General features: G+C 39.4%; 2 protein-coding genes across 6 annotated transcripts; one reads left to right on the forward strand and one right to left on the reverse strand.

Annotated features, from left to right (window-relative positions):
• The first annotated feature begins 2,904 nt into the window (after positions 1–2,904).
• pitpnc1a (phosphatidylinositol transfer protein cytoplasmic 1a) lies at positions 2,905–16,497 on the forward strand. Its single transcript, XM_054760071.1, has 6 exons — positions 2,905–2,943; positions 7,600–7,671; positions 10,886–10,981; positions 14,292–14,447; positions 14,783–14,846; positions 14,956–16,497. The coding sequence occupies exons 1-6, from the start codon at positions 2,905–2,907 to the stop codon at positions 15,267–15,269; spliced, it is 741 nt and encodes a 246-aa protein (XP_054616046.1). The 3' UTR covers positions 15,270–16,497.
• Positions 16,498–16,920: 423 nt separating this feature from the next.
• Positions 16,921–22,674, reverse strand: slc25a19 (solute carrier family 25 member 19). Of its 5 annotated transcripts, none has more exons than XM_054759667.1 (7): positions 22,544–22,674; positions 21,950–22,101; positions 21,718–21,873; positions 21,467–21,637; positions 20,237–20,417; positions 19,854–19,984; positions 16,921–17,435 (listed from the first exon to the last, which is right to left on the reverse strand). In XM_054759667.1, the coding sequence occupies exons 2-7, from the start codon at positions 22,079–22,081 to the stop codon at positions 17,238–17,240; spliced, it is 969 nt and encodes a 322-aa protein (XP_054615642.1). In that variant the 5' UTR covers positions 22,082–22,101; positions 22,544–22,674; the 3' UTR covers positions 16,921–17,237. The 5 variants fall into 5 exon arrangements, 4 of the variants coding, with proteins under 4 accessions (XP_054615642.1, XP_054615643.1, XP_054615640.1 ...); XM_054759668.1 differs by having other exon boundaries at positions 22,540–22,660; XR_008566758.1 differs by adding an exon at positions 17,846–18,116 and having other exon boundaries at positions 17,295–17,435; positions 21,950–22,661.
• Positions 22,675–22,756: the final 82 nt, after the last annotated feature.

Raw genomic sequence — 22,756 nt, forward strand, 5'->3', positions numbered from 1 at the left:
TAACAAGGAAGGACGTTTTGTGATGTTAAAAAAATGTATTAAGAACACAGCTGGACTCACGCAGTATATTAACACCACCATATAACAAAGCCATATTGTACGCTTACTGGACAATGCACGCAAAATTGTGGCATAAATTTTCGACATTAACCGAAAAACCACCTAACCGATGTTGCACTGTACAGTCGCTCCCACTGAGTAACCTCCATGATACAGAGGCAGGAGGCGCTTTCTAGAATAACATGAAATCCCCAATATTACAGCCAGTCCAATATACACTGCTTTAATGGTTTTGCCCTGGGCTTCTGCTTTCTTAATAAGCTTTTTTAAGTTCATATTAAGGACAATGTGGTACTTTTACGGACATCTAGGCACTCAATTCTTCAAAAAGCTGGGACAGGGACGAAAAGGCAGCCGCAAGGAGAACACCAAAGTGGCAGGATAAGATGGCGGGATTTTGTGGTCATAGATGACAAGTAAATGGGCCTTTGGGAAATTTGAAGTGAAATGCCTATGACAGACTCGGTGTGTGCGCGTGCGTGCGTGCATGCAGAGAGAAATGTGAACTCTGGATAATTTAAGAAGACGGCGGACTCTTCTCCCACCAACCACCTGTTAACATGTTATTGCTGGCTCTCCGTGCGTGTGCGTGTGTGCATGCTTTCTCCATTAAGCGCTTCTATGCACACAGGAATACATTTGGAGACATGCATATTTTGTTGCTGCAGGCATCTATAAGAAAATTAACCGAGATAGTTTGGGGAAAAAGAGTAAATAGTTCTGTACCCACACCTCCTCCTCCTCTTCCTCCTCCCTTATTTGCAAAACTACTTTGGTGAAAAAGGGGAATGATATCAGCCACTCCAAATAGGTGGTGCTCGGGTTATGGTGTTCCGTGTTATGCTGTTTTGTGTGTCGTCCCTCGCTAGATCGCGGTTCGAACATCGCTCCCTCACACTGTGGCGGTTTTAGAAAAATTTGTAAATGAGCACTATTTCGTGGTTGACTATGGCCTATTATTGGTCAAAAAATATTGAAAGAGAAGTGATATGCAACTTAAAGATCTGCTCCTATTAAAGCAACAGTAAAACTAAGCAGCATAGTGTTGTTTTGTTCTTTTTTTTTATTACTGTTTCATTTAATTATTGTATTTAGTATTTTTACGACTGTATTTTATGTCCTTCGTGTGATCTGTCTACAGCACACGTGTCAAACTCGTGCCCTGGAGGGCCGAGACGCTGCAGGTTTTTTCTCCAACCAGTTTCTTCAGCAGGTGATTTAATTGATGAGCTCCTTCCCTCAAACTGAAGGTGTTGATCATTAAAATCACCTGCTTTAGTGACTGGCTGGAAAGAAAACCTGCAGTGTCTCGGCCCTCCATGGCACAAGTTTGACACCCCTGGTCTACAGTGATTTGTTAATTTAGTTATGAGTTCCGACTTGGACTAAAATTAGACTTAGAACGTGTCGTACCAAAGGAACTTTGTTCGTAAACCAATGATCACCCATACCATCAAACTGCTGATTGTGAAAATGCATTACTCACAGCTTAATGTAAGCTGCTGGGAACAACTGTGATGAAGTGTATACGTTTTTTTCGCTCTGGCACATAAGCAGTATGCTTTGTCTGGAAAATGATCTAATGACCTGAGGAGAGAATTGCCCAAGTGTCTACTTTACTGTTAAGACTCGTCCATTACTGATTTAAGAGCAAAAGGGCTTTGTGCGCAACTTGCTGGGTCCGACCAGCCTCGCATGATTCATTTCAACATTTTCAGTCTGTGGACCAAGGCTCATTTGGGCTCCGCATTGCTGTTTGTGATGGAACTCCATAATGAAGCCGCCGTTCCTTCTGAATGTCCATTCCCCATCAACTGTTTTATTTCATTTGCCTGCAAAGTTTTACATTTTAAAAACCTCAGGCTTGATCATTTCTCATCAATTTCTGTCATCTCAACTTCTCGCAGTAAGCATTCGTGTTTAATTTGTATGCCCAATGAGGTGCCTGCAACTACTCAGCATTAAGAGTCCATAGTGTCGTTTTTATGACAAACTCCACCACAGGGTGCAAGGTGTAATCAACATTAGCAGAGGCCATCATGGCTGCCTTGCAGCACCTCTGGTAAATCTACACTGCTGGATACTTTCACTCCAGCTGTTTGTCTCATTACTAGTGTATATTTTACCTTCCACCCTGTTGCTAATAATCCCTTTGCATTTGTTTCTGGGTTACAGCAAGCTGCCAAGCTGGGCCAGAGCAGTGGTGCCGAAGATTTTCTATGTGACAGAGAAGGCTTGGAACTATTACCCGTACACTATTACAGGTGCCGTTTAACATTGTCAAATTTGGTGAAATTGTCCGAGATGATATGGTATGTGGATGGAAGTCATGGCACGCAGGTCTTAAGTCAGGGGTCTCAAACTCGCGCCGGGTCATATTTTGCGGCCCGTGACTAGATATGAAGGAGTAGTGCAAATACTATAAAACATATTTCTTTTTGATATGATTCTACTTTATAGCATTGATCTACTTGAGAGACGTGAGATGTTGTGTTTTCTGAATGAGTTTAAAATAGCTTTACTGTTTTTCAGACACCAAAACTACAATCCTACACTTATGTTGCTAAAACATCCTCGTTCTTTTTGTACCATTGCTGCTTGTAGTCTGGTTAAAATATGCTGCAAAAATTCCACCCCTTTTGTATCGCTTGTCTTTATTAGGGTCACGAGTAAGCTGGAGCCTATCCCAGCTGAATGCAGCAAAATACAAACGATGACGTGTATTTATTTTTTTGTTTCACCCTATCACTGTATCGAGATATTATCATTATCGGGAGCCGTGCATCGCGTATCGTAACGTATTGTGGGGTACCCTGAGATTCCCAGCCCTATTCCCAATACTTCATGCGGCCCAGCCACAACCAGATCTCCAGCGGCCCTCAGGTAAATTGAGTTTGAGACCCCTGTCTTAAGCAAATGAATTTAGTTAATTTGATGTTTGCATGGTGACTTTGAACACGATATACTATAAAGTGCTTATGCCATATGTATGGACACATTAGTACAGCATCACTGTATGGTACATCGGCCCCGGGATGCGGTTGCATTACCATGCTTGGAGGTTTTAAATGCCACCAAAAATCCCTTGTATACTTCACTTGGCACACCTCCAAAAGGTGAACTTTCATTACGCAGAACATGACAGTTACATGGCTGCACAGTGACGTGCACTTCACATTGTTGGTTCATTCAGTGTGCTTTCACATGGAACTGAGGTGATATTGCAGCTCCAAATGGTCTTTTTCGCTCCACATCACTCACATTGTTTTTCCTGCTTTGTTCTCTTCTCCTTCACACATTCTGTCCATTATACTGACAACCGCTGCTGGGGATTTGATCAGAGTACACGGTGAGTACTTTCAATATGTCTACACACAGCTGTACCAGTAAAACAAATGTCAGTAAACACAGCAGTGCAGTGGAAACTTCACTAGGTACACAATCAGTTGACATCAAATACAATAGCTATACCAAAACTTGGACGGTCCAAAGTGGCGTTTGTGTGTATTGCTGGAATGAATAAAGCCTTGTGATACTGAATAACCACAGAAAAACGAAGAAAAAGTGAAACACACTGGTAGTTATTTTTTATTGATGCTTACCAGTCACAAACGTGTACCCTCAATACCCTAAAGTATAAGCTGCACCCACTAAATTTAGAAGAAAAAACGGATTTGTACATATATAAGCCGCACCAGTGTATAAGCCACACGTGTCCATGTCGCAAAATGCGTGCACGAGTCTGTGAGGACCAGGCAGCTCTTTGACAGGAGCCAATCATGAGCTTTGAGAAACTCAGGACGAGCTTGTCAACCCATTGGGAATTGCAGGAGGTCTACTCAATATAACAGGTTGACTCACGGTGTCATCATGTGTTGTTGTGTCGTCGTCACAAATAACACTAAACTCATCCCACAGCAACTTAACACTTAAAAGTTATAAATATACAAACATATACTAATACAAGTTGATAATGAAAAAAACAACAACATTTTAATAACTAATAAAATACAAATGTGAGACAAATGTGTGCTGCCAATACAAGTTTAAAATGAAAAAAATCATTTAAGTTTTCCCATGATGCATTTCGGTTGAGCAAAGCATTTCATTGGAGGACAAGCAGCATAGAAAATGGATGGATAGTGCAGCAATGCTGCCTCTGTCCACCAGTAGGAGCCAGAGGAGCCCAGAGGGAGGCTGACATCATAGCAGTGCCCCAATGAATGCGTTGCTCAGACACAATGTATTATGGGAAAACTTGAAAAGAGTTTATTTTTCATTTTAAAACCGTATTGGCACATATTTGTAGATTTGTCAGGTATACCTGGTTCATTCTATTGCATGTTAGTTGTGAGAGACAGCTTAGGAGGGGTACCTGGCAGAATTTTCAAAGAAAAGGGCCACACCGTATGACGTATACCAAATATTTTGGCAGAAAAATTCTCCAATGATTTGAACATTCTTTCTTGGAGGTGGTCCGAATTGGTTGAGAAATGTGAGAAATATGTAACTTTGAAAAACTCCCCATTCATTTTCAATGGGAAAAAAATCTCAGAAAATGGGGAATTGTGGAAAAATCTGGAACTTTTTTGAAAAACAAAAATGGTACGATACTATTCCCGAATGAGCTGAACAACTTGATGCTTGAATGGTGTGAATCGGATGAAAAATGAAGGAGGAGTTAGGCGTCAATATTAACGAAAAAAAAAAAACGGCTGAGAATATTAATAGTGTAAATGTGATACGCATTCACACCAATTAATAGTAGTCCTGAAGTAAATTAGTTCAGAAGTAAAGAGATGTCACGAGATTAGAATTTAGCCAGAAATTAGCCATACCAAAAAGTAGCGTCTATACACCTGAATTTACGGTAAATAAATGTTAAGCACTGTATGTTAAACCTAAAACAGTACTACTAGGGGGGTCTTACAAAACCCAATTCCAATGAAGTTGGGATGAAGTGTAAATTGTAAATAAAACCAGAATACAATGATTTGCAAATTGTTTTTCAACCTATATTCAATTCAGTATACATTACTAAGACAAAATATTTCATGTTCAAACTGGTAAACTTGATTTTTTTGCAAATATTAGCTCATTTGGAATTTAATGCTTGCAACATGTTCCAAAAAAGCTGGGACAGGTGGCAAAAAAGACTGAGAAAGTTGAGGAATGCTCATCAAACACCCTATTTGAAACGTCCCAAAGGTGAACAGGGAACAGGTGGGTGCCATGATTGGGTATAAAACGTCATTCACAAGCAAAGATGGGTGAGGTTCACCACTTGCCTAGTTATTTTTTTTTGCCAGCTAATGATCCAATTTGCTATTAGCTATATTTGTAAAAGCAGACTCCCAACAGACTGTACAGGTGTACCTAATGTTGTGACTGTACTGTATTACGAAACAACACTATATGCTTTCCTAAAGTGCAAGTGTGTGTGTGTGTGTGACATTACTGTGGCCTTCGTCCATCAGATTGTGCGCTGATATTTAACTGTGACCATCACACGTGACACAAGTCATTTCACCTAATTTAGGAGCCGGGTGAAATCAATACAGTCCAATCAATAATTGCATTTTTCCTGTGACTTTCTGTGTATTTTCTTCTTTGTATGTGCTGTCTGTATAGCGACAGCCCATCTGTATTAAATAATATCTTCCAGGAGATGCATCTGTTGATCCAAATCTCAGTCAAATGTCTGCCTGCAAGTCTGCATCAAAGAATCAAGGACATTCCTCAGTGAACATATTAAGACTAACAACCTCTCCGTGCTATATAACGTGTTGTGCTATATAACATGTTAATTGATTTAAGATGAGACGACACACAAATGATTGGTTCCTAGACTTAAGATGGAGTACTTGTCCACTATCTTAAGTCCATCCATCCATTTTCTATGCCGCTTTGTCCACTATAGTCAGTAAGGGGAAAAAAAAAAAAAAGTTAGGTTTTTTTTTTTGTTACACATACTATTGTGACAGCATGCATGGGCCATTTACATTTTGGTGCAGAATGTTATTAGCACTGGCCTTGGCTGGGGTCTCCACTGTTCTCCACAGAGCCCTCCTCGTTCAATCAAGTGTTTGTTGGCTGTGCCGCCTCATTTACGCATTCAAGCTTGAGTGGCTTTTGTAGAGGTGTGCTGATGCAATCGATGGAGTTTGTCACTGAATATAGACAGGCATGGGATTGCTTTTTTTTTTTTTTTACATAGCGTTAATTTGAAAGTTATACTCATTCTTTCTTCACGTTGATCCTCATGTGTTGTTCTGCTTTTAACGCACATTCGCACCGTTTTTTTTTTTTTAATATTTGCTTATGTAACCAACATTATGGCACTCCTTGCGTGTGCAATCATTTCAAATGTTAATGTAAGCAATCCGTTGTGTTAAAGAGGTGATGGACAGCCGCTATGGTGGCCACTGGCAATAAATCTGCATGAGTTAGAGCGGGGGTGGGAAAACTGCGGTCCGCAGGCAACATCAGGCCCGCCAAGCGTTTCCAAATTCCTTTTTTTTTTTAAACCTTTTAAAAGGGTAATTCTGATTTTTTGACATGATGCTGTATGAAATCCCCATCAGCAATGTAGTCCAATAACAGCGACTTACCCCTCACTTGGTCTCCTGAGTCCAGATTTATATGATGAAGAACGTAGTTCCACTTACAGTGTAGTTGCTGAGGACAATTAAGTAAAGTGTTTGGCTTCTCAAAACAATATGCGTTCAAAAGATTAAAGCATTTGCAGCACAAAAATGCCTTCTCAAAAAAAACAGACGTCACAAAACGCTATGTTCCTTATCACGGAAATCTGACCAGAACTGGACTTGGGAGACCAAGTGGGGATGTCATACAACTTCATGCCAAAAAATAACTATCCCTTTAACATCAAAGCTGTAGCCGGCAACCTGGCTTCCAGCGCCATTGTGGCACGTTTCAGTCGTACAGGAAATAGTCAGATGGAATCTGTAGCTTGTACAAAAAGGCGATCCAAACAACACAACATGTCAACGCACAAACGTAACCTACCTACTGCACATGCGTGCATACAATTAAATATCTACGCAAAATACCCATGCCAAAATTACACACATAGCGTCCTGCCGCAGGGCATGCTGGGTAGCCTGTACTATTCTCTCCCAACATTTTTCTGTGTTTGTCTCATTTTTGATTGATTGTGAAATATGTTGAGGAGGACTTCAGGGAAAAAAAGGCGTTAACATACTCTTTGATATCCAATGTTTTATTGTTCATAGCTCATATTGTTGTTGCTGCTGGACTAAACAACATGCCCTGCGGACACTTGTAAATAACAGTTGCATTTACCACATAGCTTTTGTTTATCACCCACGTAATAGTAGTAGTTGATATGTGTGTTAACTTGCTGTGGATGTGTTTTTTGTTTTGTTGCACTGTGAGTATGTCATTCTTTGATGGCCAAATTCTGTAACCCAATATGGCACGCAAGTCAAAAACGTTTGCTCACCCCTGTGTTTGTGTGTACAAATCACTTTTTTTTTTGCTGTTTGTCATGGATAGTGCTCCTTCCTGCCCAAGTTCTCCATCCATATAGAGAGCAAGTATGAGGACAACAAAGGCAGCAATGATAACGTGAGTAAAGAGCAGTTCCATCATCTTTTTTTCAGATGTCAGCTTTTCTCTTATCTTTTTCTTTAAAAGTATAACTATATGGTATATTTTAGTAAATTCAGTGTGAAATATATACATAATACTAAGAAGAGGTAGTAGGTGGGTGCTGCTGTGGGTTTATGCATGAGCTGGTAAAAGTGTCTGAAGACAGTGTGAGACGCGCCACACTGAGGAAAGACGAACGGGAGTCAGTCATCAATTAATCATAAATCAGGTTTTAAAAGTGAAGAAGATGAGTGGCAGCCCTTGCATATGTCATCTTTCATTCCTTTCTGTTTGTGATCATTAGGACATCATTGCTTCTGCTCAACTCCACGTGCACTTAATTATTGACACCGCTCCCTCACACGTCCAGTAAAAATAGAAACTTAAAAAAAAAAAAAGTCTTCTCACTAATATAAATTGCTTACAGCGTCCCCCGTCAAGTTACGCAATGCTGGCCCATTGCTTTAAGAAGACGCAGCACCACCCAGTGGCGAATGAGGGTCGTTGCATCCCAATTATTATCGCTGTCACAGATGGTCCCTCCTAAAAGTTAACCTTTGAGCGTAACAAGTGTGAGTGTTGTAGCACACTTCAGTGGGAGTGTTGGCTCACACCGTTCTCAAGTGTGCACCCGCCTCATCGCCTTCATTATTTGTACAACTGCCGCTTTTCGTCTCATATTTATTTGACTAACCTTCTTGTCTCTTTCACTGGCCCTCCACATTTCCTCTATAGCTATATAACAACAATATAGGAAGTGTCCTAAAACTATAGCTTTATTCGGAGTCTGCACAAAATATTATGCACTATTGTAGTAGTAGTAGTATTAGTAGTAGTAGTGGTGGTGGCACTTTTTATAATATACTTTATTTCATCATAATTATATAGTGTTTTCACTGCAGGGGTTTGATCATGCAATCAATTTCACTTCCCGTTTAAGCAATATACTGTACACTGAAGGCTTTGAAGCTTAAAGTTGAAAATTCCAACTTTTTTTTTACACTCGTGTGACCATTAGGAATGTTTAAAAGTGACTTGCCTTCATGAGAATCTTTTGTTTTTATACAGTGGTACCTAGGTTTTCGTTTTCCAATAAAAAAATATAACATGTAACATAACATAATGTAACCCGTTCCAGACACCTAAAATGTTAACAATAATAAAAGGTTATAGAGAACGAGAGATGTATGCAGAAAACAATGCAAAATAATTACAAATGACGTATGAAATGAATTAATGAACATTTAACATCACTTTTACCTTTTTATTGAATGAAGGCTTGTTGTGAAGATGGTGGGAAGCGGCAACCTTTATTATGGTGTATTAGAGTGAGCTCTCAGTGCTGGATTATATCAGACTGTCAATGTAATCATTACTGCTACCACTAGAGGGTGTGTTTGAATGACCTGTCAGGAGACGTGTAAGGCTACAGAAAATAGTGGACTGGTACCTCAGCCTCGTCTTAGTGTGTATTCGTTTGCCATGATGAGCATATTAGAAACCGACAGTATTGCTATAACTGACGATTGTTGATGCGGCAAATGGACTAGTTTGTGTAACATTCTCATTTGAGTTTGCCAAATCAATGTGCCTTACAGGATACTGTAGTACAGTCATCCCTCACCTCATCACGTTTTCGAATTTTGCAGATTCTCTCTTTTCACGGTTTTTCAAACATATGTTAGTCAATAAATCCTGTTTCATGGTTGAGTACATATTTTTGCCAAACATTGAAATGCTCAATGAACTTAAAATACCAGACATAAAGAAGACTCATTCAAATTGTTAGTGTCATATTCTACATTGGTCACTAGGTGTCAATAATTGTTTGGGGTGACAAGCACCAGACTAGATCGTTGGAACAACAGGTTTTTATTGCAGGTTTAAATGATCTCACAACAGGCACAAAAATAATAGCATAATAATCCTAATCCAGTCGTTCCTTGTTTAGCATGGTAAACTGGTTCCAGACCCGACCGCGATAAGTGAATTTCTGCGAAGAAGCATTCGATATTATGCGTAGTGCGTTGTGCACTCATTGGCAGCAGAGGGCACGCGCGTCACACGGATCTGTAGCCTCGACGCAGCGGTTCCTCCTATTCTAAAAGCGCTATGTCGCGTGTGCGTGCTCCCAAATCCGCACTGAGGCTGTACTCAACACGTACGGATCCCAAAATTTTGCCCACGTTCTTGCAAGTAGACAGCACGCACTTGAAAGTACAGCGGGTTGGGACCACCGCTAAACCCACACCAAGCTAAAAGTCAACTCTGATTCTCTTTCGAGGTCACTTCCTATCGTTCACACATCCGGAACACATTCACTGCAACACACACGAGCACAAGTTTGATTTATGTCTTATAGATAGCTTATTTTCTCTGATTATATCTACTGCGTAAAACGGGTAATACGAATGTAAAGGTGACTACATGGGTGTTATTTCATTTCTATAGGGCTCTAATGTTAAAAACAAACATATTCAGAAGATCATAAACAGGTTTTCAATGCCATAACTACGAAAATATTCCATTTATAAAGAAGGATTCCTACTTGGCAAAAATTCACTGATCACGGTCGGGTCTGGAACCAATTAACCGCGATAAACGAGGCAAGTATCATAAGGTTTGGTGTTGGGTGTGTGATTCAAGATTGCTGAATAAACCAGCAATTCTGGGAGTAGTCGGCCCGCATCTTTATGACTACCTCGAGATTAACGTGCCAAAGTAAAATATAGCAGTTTGTTACAACTGAGACAATGTACAAGAACCCAGGCAAAATTTTGGCAAATTTTTTTGTTGAAAACCCAGGTTTTCTTATACTTTATTATTATTACAGTACCGGTACTTATTTTTAGACTTGAATGTTAAAATTGTACTTTGCATGTGCAGTTAATAAACAGTTATATGATGGCCACAATTTGACCATGGAACAGATTATTTCTATCATATCCTGTGCCGCTACTTTCAAAACCAGCAGGAAATGATTATATTGTTGTACCTGTTAATATCTTCCAGTCTTGCTTTCCTGGGCTGCATTTGTTTTTCTCCCACAGCCATTTGAACACACACAAACAGACACACACACAGCATGTGGCTGGGGAAATCACAGCAAGCCACCACACATCATTTGTCAATTCCCCCGAAAGCGCATTTATTGATCCAGCTGGCCTCACACGGTTGTCTTTATATGCAGATATTCGGCAGTGAGCCTAAAGATGAGGAAACTGAGGTGTGTTTCGTGGACATAGCCTACGACGAGGTCCCTGAACGCCACTACAAGGAGTCAGAGGTAAGGATGCTGCCATTAATTCACCTGCAACTACGCCTACCATTTGTTTTGAGAATGAATCACATGCAAGAGTGATTAACTTAATTTGTGACCATGCGCTAGTGTATTTATCTATTGAGAGGCTAGGGACTTGCTTGTTTATATGTGCGAGTGTGTTTAAGGGGGAGTGAAGTTGGTGACGATGGACAAGCCCTGAAGTGATTTGTGTGTACGGTCATAAAGAGTCACTGCAGTGGTGTTTTATTATCGGCAAGTACTGACACCACCACCGGCACACTGGGGGAAATGTAATAATTTAACGCAGGCCCAATTTAGAATGTGCTGGAAAAATACACACATACATAAACTGAAATGCACATACACTAATTCCTCATGCCGCTAACAAACTGATTTTAAAACTATGATATGAGTAAATACTAATAACATTTTATTATATGGTTATATGTGCTGAAATATTAATGTAATGCATTTGAGTACATGCTACATATTCAAAGCCAGAGACACACCTCCCACACAGTTATTTTGCACAAGGGGGCGCATTCTCTGTAAATGCGAGTTGTGTGACATTGCGCCATTGCGACAGTAATTGAGAACACACAGCAGAATAAGAGAATAAAGAGGCTGAATTCGCCTACTCACCTGTCAGTCCCTGGTGGTGTAATGGTACAGCTGCAGTTTTGTAAGGTAGAGACCACATGATGGAAATCAACCATATTTTGCACTAAAAATAATGTATTGAACAATTTTTTCCCATGTATTCCGTGTATCTTTTAAGTCAAATAATATAAAAATAACTTTTAATGTGCCAGTTGGGCCCTAGAGATGTGGTGACCACAGCTGTCCATGGGGGGCCCAATGTGATTTTATTTTATTTTTTTCAAAGCTAAACCATGATGGTAAGCGAAGATAGCAACAACGATGGTACTTGCAAAGCAAAATATTTTATTATTTTGCTCTTACTACATAACAGCATCCGAGTTTGAAAGCAACACAGCACACCTTACTATAAGGCAGTATGAACCATGTGATCTCTATCAGCCAAACAAAAAAGCATAATGATAACAAGGTTATAATTAAAAATAAAATATCACTATTAAAAATATAACCTATTTTTCCAAAGTAAATAATAAAAAATCCAAAATATTTTCATGTACGACAATAATTTTCCAACTGTCAAAAAATTTTATTTCTTTCCCCCAATTAAAATGTTTAAAAATGATGTCAAAAATGGGTACAAAAATACAGTACTTACTGATTAACTAATGCAGAACTAATGAGGAACTAATGACTAAGGCACAAAGATTTTGACTAGTGTTTGAGGAACTAATGAAGAACTAATGAGGAACTAATGACTAAGGCACACAAATTTTGAGTAGTTATTGAGGAACTAATGAGGAACTGATGAGGAACTAATGACTAAGGCACAAAAGGTCTGACTAGCTGAGGAACTAATGGAGAGCTAATAATGACTAAGGGACAAAAGGCTTGACTAGTTATTGAGGAACTAATGAACTAATGAGGCACTAATGTGTACAGTAGTTACTGAGGAACTAGGGCACATACATTTAGAGTAGTTAACTGAGGAACTAATGACTAACTAATGAGAAGTGGTTAGGGTTATGTAGGTTCATTCCTCATTAACTACTGTCATTTTGTGTACCTTACTGTATATTAAAAGGCAATGATGCTAATAATAGATGTTTGAGCTATTTACCATATTTCATTCAATTTCAACTCAAGTGTCATTTGTGTCAAGTGATGTCGTCCTGTAAAGCTTACCTGTAGACAGCAGATGTAGACATCAAGCAGAGCACATGCACTCCCTGCAGGGGACGACACGTCTGCCACAATCCCAACATGAGTGCCTGTGACAAATGAGCACAACCGTATAATTTGTCTGGAGGGAACGCTGATTAACCCACATACGATTCTTAATTAGAGCCCCTCCTGTTGCGCAGATTGTCTGTGCACGTGGCTTGTAAATGGATGCAGGTGTTGGTGGTTTTATGCTGTTATGTGCAGGTGAGATTAATGGGGGTCAATTATTTTGGGTCACAAAAGGTGTCCAAAGGGAGTATGTATTTTCTACATTGGTGACAAATGTACTCATTTTTGAGTCATCATCATTTAACAAGCAGTTATTTTTTTTTGCAGCATAACCAATGCATACGGTATGCCACCAATACATTTGGACGACAGTCAATGGATTTGGTTGCAGCAAGCTGTTAAGTGGTGGTATGCACCGTAACTGCGCTCCGAATTCCCACGCGGTTTGCATTAAAAGTGAAAGACAGGAAGTGATTTTTGCATCATGCATTTACTCGGTAAAACTAGTAGAAGAGGCCATGAAAGACCAAGTACGCACTGCGGGAGCGAAGTTCCAGACGTTCATGGCACCTCCACAATCCCTGGAAGTGTGCAATTGCCACCACCGTGATAGGCGAGGTGTGGAAGCGTGCAGCTAGTGATAGTGCTAAGAAGACAGAGCTTGGAGACACTGGGAAAATGGAGGAAAAAAGGCATAATATAACGAAAAAATACTAATCAGCATCACAAAGATGTTCTTTAAATGTACAGTGGAACCTTGGTTAGCGTGTTTTTCAATAGTGTCATCAAAATGTTGGCACTTGCAACAAAATTTTGGGTTAGTTTGCAGCCATGATAAAAAAAAACAGACTTGAGGTGAGAAACTATTGAGTTCAAGAAATAACTCATGGAAAAACACAAAGGTTGTGTCCGTGTTGCTCTCGCTGCCACATTGCCAACAGCATGTCTTCAATGAAGGTAAAAGTCACCGAAAATGTCCCTTTCATTCATCATTTATATGTATTTCTCAGCATTTTGACTTGTTTTCTGCATGTAAAACTATAATTGCAAACCTATAAAAATTTCTTTTCTGGAACGTATGAATTGGATTTACATTATTTATGGGACAAATTGACTGTTAGTGTCCATTTCGGTTACAGCCGGACTCTCTGGAAAGGATTAATGACGCTAACTATAAAGTTCCACTTATAACATTTTGAAGCCTTTAAAAAAAAAATACATATGCAACATGGACAATTATGTAAATATGACGTAATTTAACCATCCACCCCCTGCAACCAACCACCTGTCTTGGCTTCAGTGTTATCCACGTTTCTGCAGCAGCCCATTTCCAGCTGCCCCCAGTGACCTCTTGAATAAAATGCGGCTCCTTGCTGTGGCCAACAGCCATGTGCCAAGAAGTAAATACAGGAGACCCCATAGTGGCATTTTTTAGCATGTTCTATGATCTCACCTGATGATGTGTTGTCTCACGGCCATGTAGGACTTGCGCTACTTCAAGTCAAGGAAGACCGACCGGGGACTCCTGCAGGAAGGATGGATCCACACTCAAGACCCCATCATGTGCTCCTACAAGCTGGTCAGCGTCAAGTTTGAAGTGTGGGGCCTGCAGACACGCGTGGAACAGTTTGTACACAAGGTCAGCATAAAACAGACGTGTTTGTATCTTGCAGAGTTTGCGCGCCCATGTGATGCACGACCAGATGGACAAGTCAGATGTTGTATCACCAGCCTGCAAAATTTGGTCACATGGCACAGGTCTTGCTGTGCCATCTCTCTCTTGCTACGCTGCTAATACTTCATCTAATACTGTATGTCCTAAATGCATTTGTCCCAGCCCTTTCTTGCCTAAAGCACACAAAAATGACAACAAAAACGACTGATATGAATCATCTTATCTCTGTAGAGTAAATGAAAATATTTCAAACAACCAGTAGGATGCAGTTTTGACTGTTTTCTTGGTATGCTTCTCAGGTAATCCGAGACGTCCTTCTGTTGGGACACAAGCAGGCCTTTGCCTGGGTGGACGAGTGGATAGGTAAGTGACTAAACATGTTTTCTGAGTTTTTAGTAGGATTTTGCTAAAAAAATGTAAGGCGTCTTCATTCCTTTTACATTGTCGTTTCCGATTGTCTCGTCCCTGCCAGACATGACAATGGAGGAGGTCAGAGAGTACGAGCGTGCCACTCAAGAAGCCACAAACCTCAAAATCGGCACCTTCCCTCCAGCCATCTCCATCACAGAGACTCCCCTTCCATCCAACACCCGCAGTGGCCCAAACAGCGCCCCGTCTACCCCTCTCTCCACCGAAGCCCCCGAGTTCCTGGCTGTTCCGAAGGACCGTCCCAGGAAGAAGTCTGCCCCGGAGACCTTGACCTTGCCGGATCTGCAGGGCCGGCGGGATTCCATTTTCAAACTTCCCAGCTTCTTCTCCTGGAACGCCAGTCCTCAGCCTGAATGAGAGCGTGTGAGAAGCCGTCCCAAACGTGTATACGCCCTCTACTCTCAACAAAGCAGAGGATGCCTGCCTGCCCAGCACATCCCATAATGCCCCATCAGCCAGCCAGCTGAAGGAGACTTGTCAGCATCACTGGCTGGTGTTACAGCACAGCCTGCAGACAGGCAAGCCTGAAGTCTTGCTGTTCCTTAAAAAGGGATGGAAACTCCACGGTGGCCCTTAAGTCCAGTAAAGTCAGCCAGTGAGCACCACTTAGCCCAATTATGTGTAAAATACATTCCTTTAAAAAAAAGCTCAGGGTGTGGATGCTCAGATATGTTATGGTTGAAACACATGATGCACATGTTGTGGTTTTTTTTGCTTCTGGCGTGAGTGAGTGTAGTTGGGCCTGTGACTGTAACACTGACTACTATGGTTGCTACACTTGGCTCTAAGGTGACGGTATAGCTGTAAATGGCATATGATTTTTATTATGAATATACTGCCAAACAAAATCTTAAGACCGGGTGGGAAATTGCAAGTATTTTCAATTTGGGCTGGTGGAGCATCAACAACACGAAAAAAGAAGAAACATAATCGTCAAAAATGTATTGAAAACTGTACTATTGTTCATCAGATGATCAAGATGAAGATCAAAGCTTTAAAAAGTCAAAATCAGTGCCAAAATCGGGCTTCCATGTCATTTTTTCACACTCATGACCTCCGAATGGCAAAGGGAAAAAAAGGCTTTCAGTCCTTGAACAGGTTTGTTAAACTGCACAACTAAGGTCCCCTGCCATACGCCATTGGACGCAGCAAGATGGTGATGTTAAATAAGAATGCTGCCACATAGCCGGCCACCAAGTGCTGCCATCTTATTGGCTATATTGGGCTGCAGTTAGCATCAGTAAAGATTGAAATTTGAATCCAGGATAAACAACTTGTGTGACTTTAAATAAATAAAGCTCTATCTGGTTACAATCCTCAAGCACATAATGCAAATACTTGTCATTTTCCCCCAATCTTATGATTTTGTTGAGGACTATCAATAATAATCCTGCTGTCATGCTAAACTGACTGTTGTGTATTTAAATGGACACACTACCTATTTACTCTGCTAGTGTTTTGCATGAATTTGGCATAATTGTGTGCTTTCTGTGTATGTGTAGTTGTAACATCAAACTGTATTGCCTTTATGCTGGAGTTAACGTTATGTAAATGAAATGAATTTAAATAAATACGATAGCAGCCATTTAGGTATGTTTTTTCGCTAACGACTTACCACAACTCGCTTTGATGAATTATTGAGGATAGGGTAGTTGATAAATGGTTGCGGTAGCTAGCTGACTTCCTAACGTCATGCCAACGGTTGAAATGTTCACAAAAATGGTAGAAGGGCAACACGTTTTTCTTTCTTAGGAAAAAAAAACAATTTGAAAAACGATAAGAACGAATTTTCAAATCACATTTCATGCCTGTAATTATTTTGGAATAATTTCCCGCCATGATCGTTTCTTCTGGTCATATTCTTTCATTGAGGTAGCTTTACACACTGGCGCCCCATGCTGTTAGACTTGAGTACTGCACATTGACTTATGGCTGGCATTACAAGGACTGATTTCCAAGCCTACTTGTGTAGAATATAATAGAAATAGAAGAAAAAAGTATCACACGGAACACAAACTACATAACAACCATAAACTTTAATAACAAAATGCAGTTTCAATATACTTTTCTCAGCAGTGCATTCAGAATTTATCGTACAATATACGCATGTTGTGTACATCTTTGATTATTAAACACGAGTCAAGAGGTTAAATGTGCAAATGTTCAGTTCAATATTAAAATGACTACATGATATCCTTTAATAGAAACAAACCACGACAACGCTTAATAAAATATTAAAGCCGTTTTCACCAAAAAGACAAAACCACATTAAGTGTATGTAAACTCAATATAAAGCACCGAGCGACTACTTCCTGTGTCCCTTTGCTATGTTTTGCCGTTTACTCTCTGGCTGTCCTTGAGGTCACGTAGCATGTTGAGAAAAAACTCGTACCAGAAAAAAGTGAAACCGGTTGACAGTGCGGCCTTCAGCAGGCTGGGAGAGAAGCCTTTGAAGAAGCCTTGAACGCCCTCCTCTTTGGTGATTTGGACCACACAGTCCACCAGGCCTCGGTAGTGCCGCACCTACACATGAGGGTCACACTTAAGAGATTTATCTAGGAACATTTTTCCAACTGCAAACAATATAATCGAAGATTTTTTGTAGCATTCTCAGGTGGTATGCAGGGGTGTATTGTATTGGAGATCTATTTAGTCATTTGGGGGCCCACAGCAAACACAGTCATTGGGGCCCTCCACATTTTTAATCAATTAACCTAACATGCATGTTTTTGGATGTGGGAGGAAACCGGAGTACCCGGAGAAAACCCACGCACGCACAGGGAGAACATGCAAACTCCACACAGAAATGCCCAAGGGAGAATCGAACCAAGGTCTTCCCTGTGACTGTGTGGCCAACATGCTAACCACTAGACCACCGTGCGGCCCAAGAACATGAAGCAACATTTAATATAGTTTACTGCTTTAATACTCACATGTTTGTGATGAACAGCGTCACTCTCAGCTTCATCTCTAGAACTACAAACTACTCCATTCTCCGCGGCTGACGCTGACGCTGACAGCCGTGCTGCTGCTGCTGGAGTTGTGTGTCTACATTTGTTGACTGTTAAAAAGGTTGATATGATACCTTCGGCAGTTTTGATAAAAAAAATAAAAAATTTCCTCTCGCCTTCTCATTTCTGCTCCACTGGGGTAACCCCGCTTCATTTTTCTCCAAACCACACCAACAGGTTTTCTACCGTCTTCCTGAATCAATATGCACATGCACCATAACATGGAATAGTCATGCATGAGAAGGGATGTGGGAGCGGTCGATATGATCATGATGGATTACACATTTTGATGTAATTTTAAGCACGAGTTAAGACTAAAACAGTAAACTTTAGTAAAAAAAAAAAAAAAGACGTTTGGTGGCCCCTGGAAATCTCGGAGCGTTGGGCAATTTCATGTGTTTGCCTAATGGTTAGTCCGCCCTTGGTTGTATGCATTTGAGACCTAAGTGATTAACACCCATATTAAGGTGTGCACAATTATTAGGAAGCTTAATAAATGGGACAAAAAAAAAAGAAAAGCACAAGTGAAAAGATGTAAAAACGCATTTCATATGACAACACTGTTCAAATTCTCCTAAAATGTTAAAAGTAAATGAATCAAAATATTGGAAATTGGAACTTCACTCTTGTTATAAAATTATGAACATTCTCATAATATTACTTTATACCCATAATATTGTGAAGACTTTACCCTTGTTAATAAATTAACTTTCTTCCCATAAATGTATACATTTTTATTTGGGCTGTCAAATGTCAATTTTAATCAGATTAATCAGTTTTTCAATGAATTATGATTAATCACCATTAGCAACTATGTCTGAACTATACCAATTTTTACTGTAATGAACAAAGATTACCGACAGGGCAGGATTTATATATATTTGTGTGTATTAACAGCTCCAAATGAACTGAATATGTCAACCAAGCTAAAAGATACCACACACGTCAACGAATCTATTTGTCTAACATTAGTCTCTTTAATAATAGCAGAACATTTGAATCACACTTTAAACTGTGTTTTATGAGCAATGAGGAGTTGTATTCAAAGACATCATGTAATTTAAGGTAAATTTACTCGTTTTCGGCGTATTTTCCAGCTTACTTAAATGTAGCAAATTGTACATCCGAATTAACAGTTACGAAGTGAGTGATAAGAATATCCACTTCATGTTTTTTTTTATCTTCCTGTTTATTTACACACACACACACACACACACACACGCATTATAAAGCCATTTATAATGATGCATACATTATGTGCATCATAACACATCATTTTTGACAGCCCTAATTTTTATTGTTTTATTTATTTTTCCTGTAAAATGATGACTTTACTGTCAGATTTTGAATATATGCTTGTCAATTAAGACTTTATTCCCATTAAATTACGTAAAAAAAAATAAATAAATAAAATCAAGAAGATTCTCATTCCCGTTAAATTACAACTTTTTTTTCTCAATAAAATTACGAATATTTTGATTCCCGTTAAATTACAATTTTTTTTCAATAAAATTACGAATATTCTGATTCACGTTAAATTACAGTTAAAAAAATAAAATTAAATTAAGAATATTCTCATAATATTACTTAAATGTAATTTATTATCATAAAATTACAACTTATCTCAAAATATTTCAACTTAATTATCATAACCATGACTTTACTGTCCTATTATAATAAAATTACACAATTTCTCGTAAAGTTAAGTTATTCTCAATACTTCTAATTTGTTCTTGTCAAATTAGAACATCTTAATATTTCACTTTCATAGCATTCTACTTTTATTGTAATACATTTTTCTCTCTCTTTTCTCTCTTCCTTATGGACTGACTAACTGACTCATTATATGAGGTAACAATAAAAGATTAAAGCTGCGGAATGTGTTTTGTGTGCGTGCACAAGTTGTACTGTAAATGAACGAGCACCTCACCTGCCCAAATTGTACTCTGGCCTCCTCAAAACCTCCAACCTGGAGTCTTTTCTTGAAGAGGTCAAATGGATACGTGATTGTTTTGCTAATCACTCCAGCTCCACTGCCACAGACCAGACTTCTTATGTTTTCTTGGGGAAAAAAAACTCAAATCAATATCAATCTAACTATACATAAATCATCAAATGACCTGCACATGCACAGTTACAGTACATGGAAGAGTCCATTGCATGAGAAGGGAGGTGGGAGCGATCAAAACATTCATGATATATTACGCATTTTGATGAAGCATGTGAATTCAAACTAAAACAGTAAACTACTTTAAATCGAAGTAAAGAAATCAATCAGTTTTTATGATGAATCAACAAATGACCGGCACTGACCTCCTGATGTACCAGTGAGGGGGGGCGGAGTCAAAATTCTTTTAAAGATGTTGTAGAAGAAGAACTGCATTCCGGCGTAAGGAAAGACGGCAATGAGCGTGGGAGAGAGCCCGCGGTAGAACGTCAGCGCTCCTTCTGTGCGCCACATTGTAGACACGGCGTGTGTCAGGTTGTTGTACATCTGTTAACACACACACTCTGGACGTTACGTCATTTAACACACACACTCTGCACGTTACGTCATGTAAAATGAGCAATAACACATTCCCCGATACACCTCACACAGCGGCCTCCTCTCTAATAGACGCCATGCCCCAGTTAATTGGAGAGTGTGTCTTTCACCTCTTTTCTCGTGATTGCGTCATTATGCTTGTCATGTTACAACTTCAGTCCCGTAAAAATATTACATTTGTATTGCTTTATTTAATTGTACTTCATTCCTGTAAAATGGCAGCGTTATTCTCGTATTTGGAATATTTACTCGTAAATTAAAACTTTATTCCCGTTAATTTACAACTTTTTTTTTCCTTGTAAAATTAGGACTATTCTCGTAATATCGCAGCTTTATTGTCACATAAGTGCAATTTTGTTCTCATAAAATTACAGTTACCTCATTGTCACAAAATGACTTCAATCTCATTTTACTTAATGCAATTATTACTTTTTGTGTCAAATTACAACACAATTTTCAATACATTTTTCCACATCATTATTTCGAAAGTTGTGTTAATATTATGACTTTATTCTCATAACATTTCAGCCATAATCTCATGACTGTATTTCTGTGAAAGTTCCACCTTATCCCCGTAAAATAAGTGTTTCTTGCTAAATGAATACTATCATCATTATTCTTGAACTTATATAATATTAATAATAAAATATTTAAGATTTTTCCTGAATTAAATTGTTGTCTCTTAAAATGAAATCTTTATTCTTGATTCTAATATTTCTAGCTTTCGCTCATCACTGCAACTTGTTTCTTGTAATATGAGGACTTCATGATGTTAAATGATTCCTTCTTTTCATCATATTATTATTTAAAATTTTGAAATATACGTCTAAAATATAAATAAACAATGTTCTGTCATTTCTTTCTGTATTTGGACATCACTGTTGTATAATTACAATTGCAACTCACAATATAGTAGCATTATTTGTATTTTCATCTTTTTAGTGTTGCTATAATACTCCTTTGTAAAACAGCTCTAATTATGTGCAACAGCTTCCCACCTTAGGCTCGCCCTGAGCTGCAAAGCGTGTGCGTAGCGTGTCCAGAGGTTGACACACCACAGTAGCAGAGCAGGCGGCCAAGCCTCCACACATGAAGTGCATCCCTGATGTCTGGCTGTCAAAGGGCGTCATGTCATGGACCACCTTTGTCAGACACTCAAAGCTGGCAAACTATAGAGTGCAGACACACCAACACATTTTCAAATATCATTAGGCAAGTTTAAAAAAAAAAACCTTGAGAAATAATGTACCTGGACTGCTCCATAGCAAATAGAAAGTAGCTGTGCAGGGATGTGGCCCTTCCAGAAAGCAGAGAGGCCCTCCTCCGTGTGAATGCATCGTGACGCCTGAAATAATCCCCAGTACTTTCCCACTGGCCTTGCAGAGGACAAACTCTCAATCTGCAGCTGCACAGCAACATATGACCACCAATATGATGCCCACAACACATCCAGGTGAAAGGATATTTTCTCTTATCATTACCTGAAATCGTATTTTAATGACGTCAAAGGGGCTGACGAGGGCCCGGGTGACTATCCCAGCAGCTGAGCCAGCCAGGGCTGCTTCCTCTGCAGTAAGTGGCGCCCCCTGTGCCCTGGGGTCATAGCCTACCATGTCTCTAAGGCCTCTGCCACCTGTTAAAATTGAAAAATTACAACAGATCATGACCTTCTGGTATTTGGGAGAAATGTGGATGAATTGTTCGGAATTTTAAATACTACCTTGTGGTTTATATTCACAAATGACAGAGGTAATAACCCAGGTGAGAAACATGATAAGGAAACGTTGCATTACATAGTGAGAAAGGATAATAATAAACAAAACAATAGGATCTCAGAGTTGTTAGAGTGAAAATACAATTATGATATGACAGACAAATGTTCAAATCCAGCAGACGACGACCCCAAACGAAATTTAAGAGTATTTACTGACAAGGGATTTAATAAACATTGCAGCCTTCGTGCTGTCATGTGGTGAACTATGTACACAAACCTAGAGGGCATATTGTAGGACTTAGCCACGAGCTAATCTAACAACAGGAACACTTGCTATCTACGAATGGCCCGACTTACCTACCTAAATTTATAGTCCTTTATTAAATACTTCTTCAACCCGGTACACAAAATTCACAAAGTCCGACATTCACAACTTCAATTAATGCGGTATCCGGCATTGAATGATGCTATTACTTCCGGGTGCTATTCTGCTTCTCGTATCACCGCGGTTGACCAATGATTAAAATGGAACAATACCGCCAATAGTGGCTGGAGATAGACAATACATCCTCAG

The sequence above is a fragment of the Dunckerocampus dactyliophorus genome, chromosome 18, assembly GCF_027744805.1.
Source record: "Dunckerocampus dactyliophorus isolate RoL2022-P2 chromosome 18, RoL_Ddac_1.1, whole genome shotgun sequence".
NCBI lineage: Eukaryota > Metazoa > Chordata > Actinopteri > Syngnathiformes > Syngnathidae > Dunckerocampus > Dunckerocampus dactyliophorus.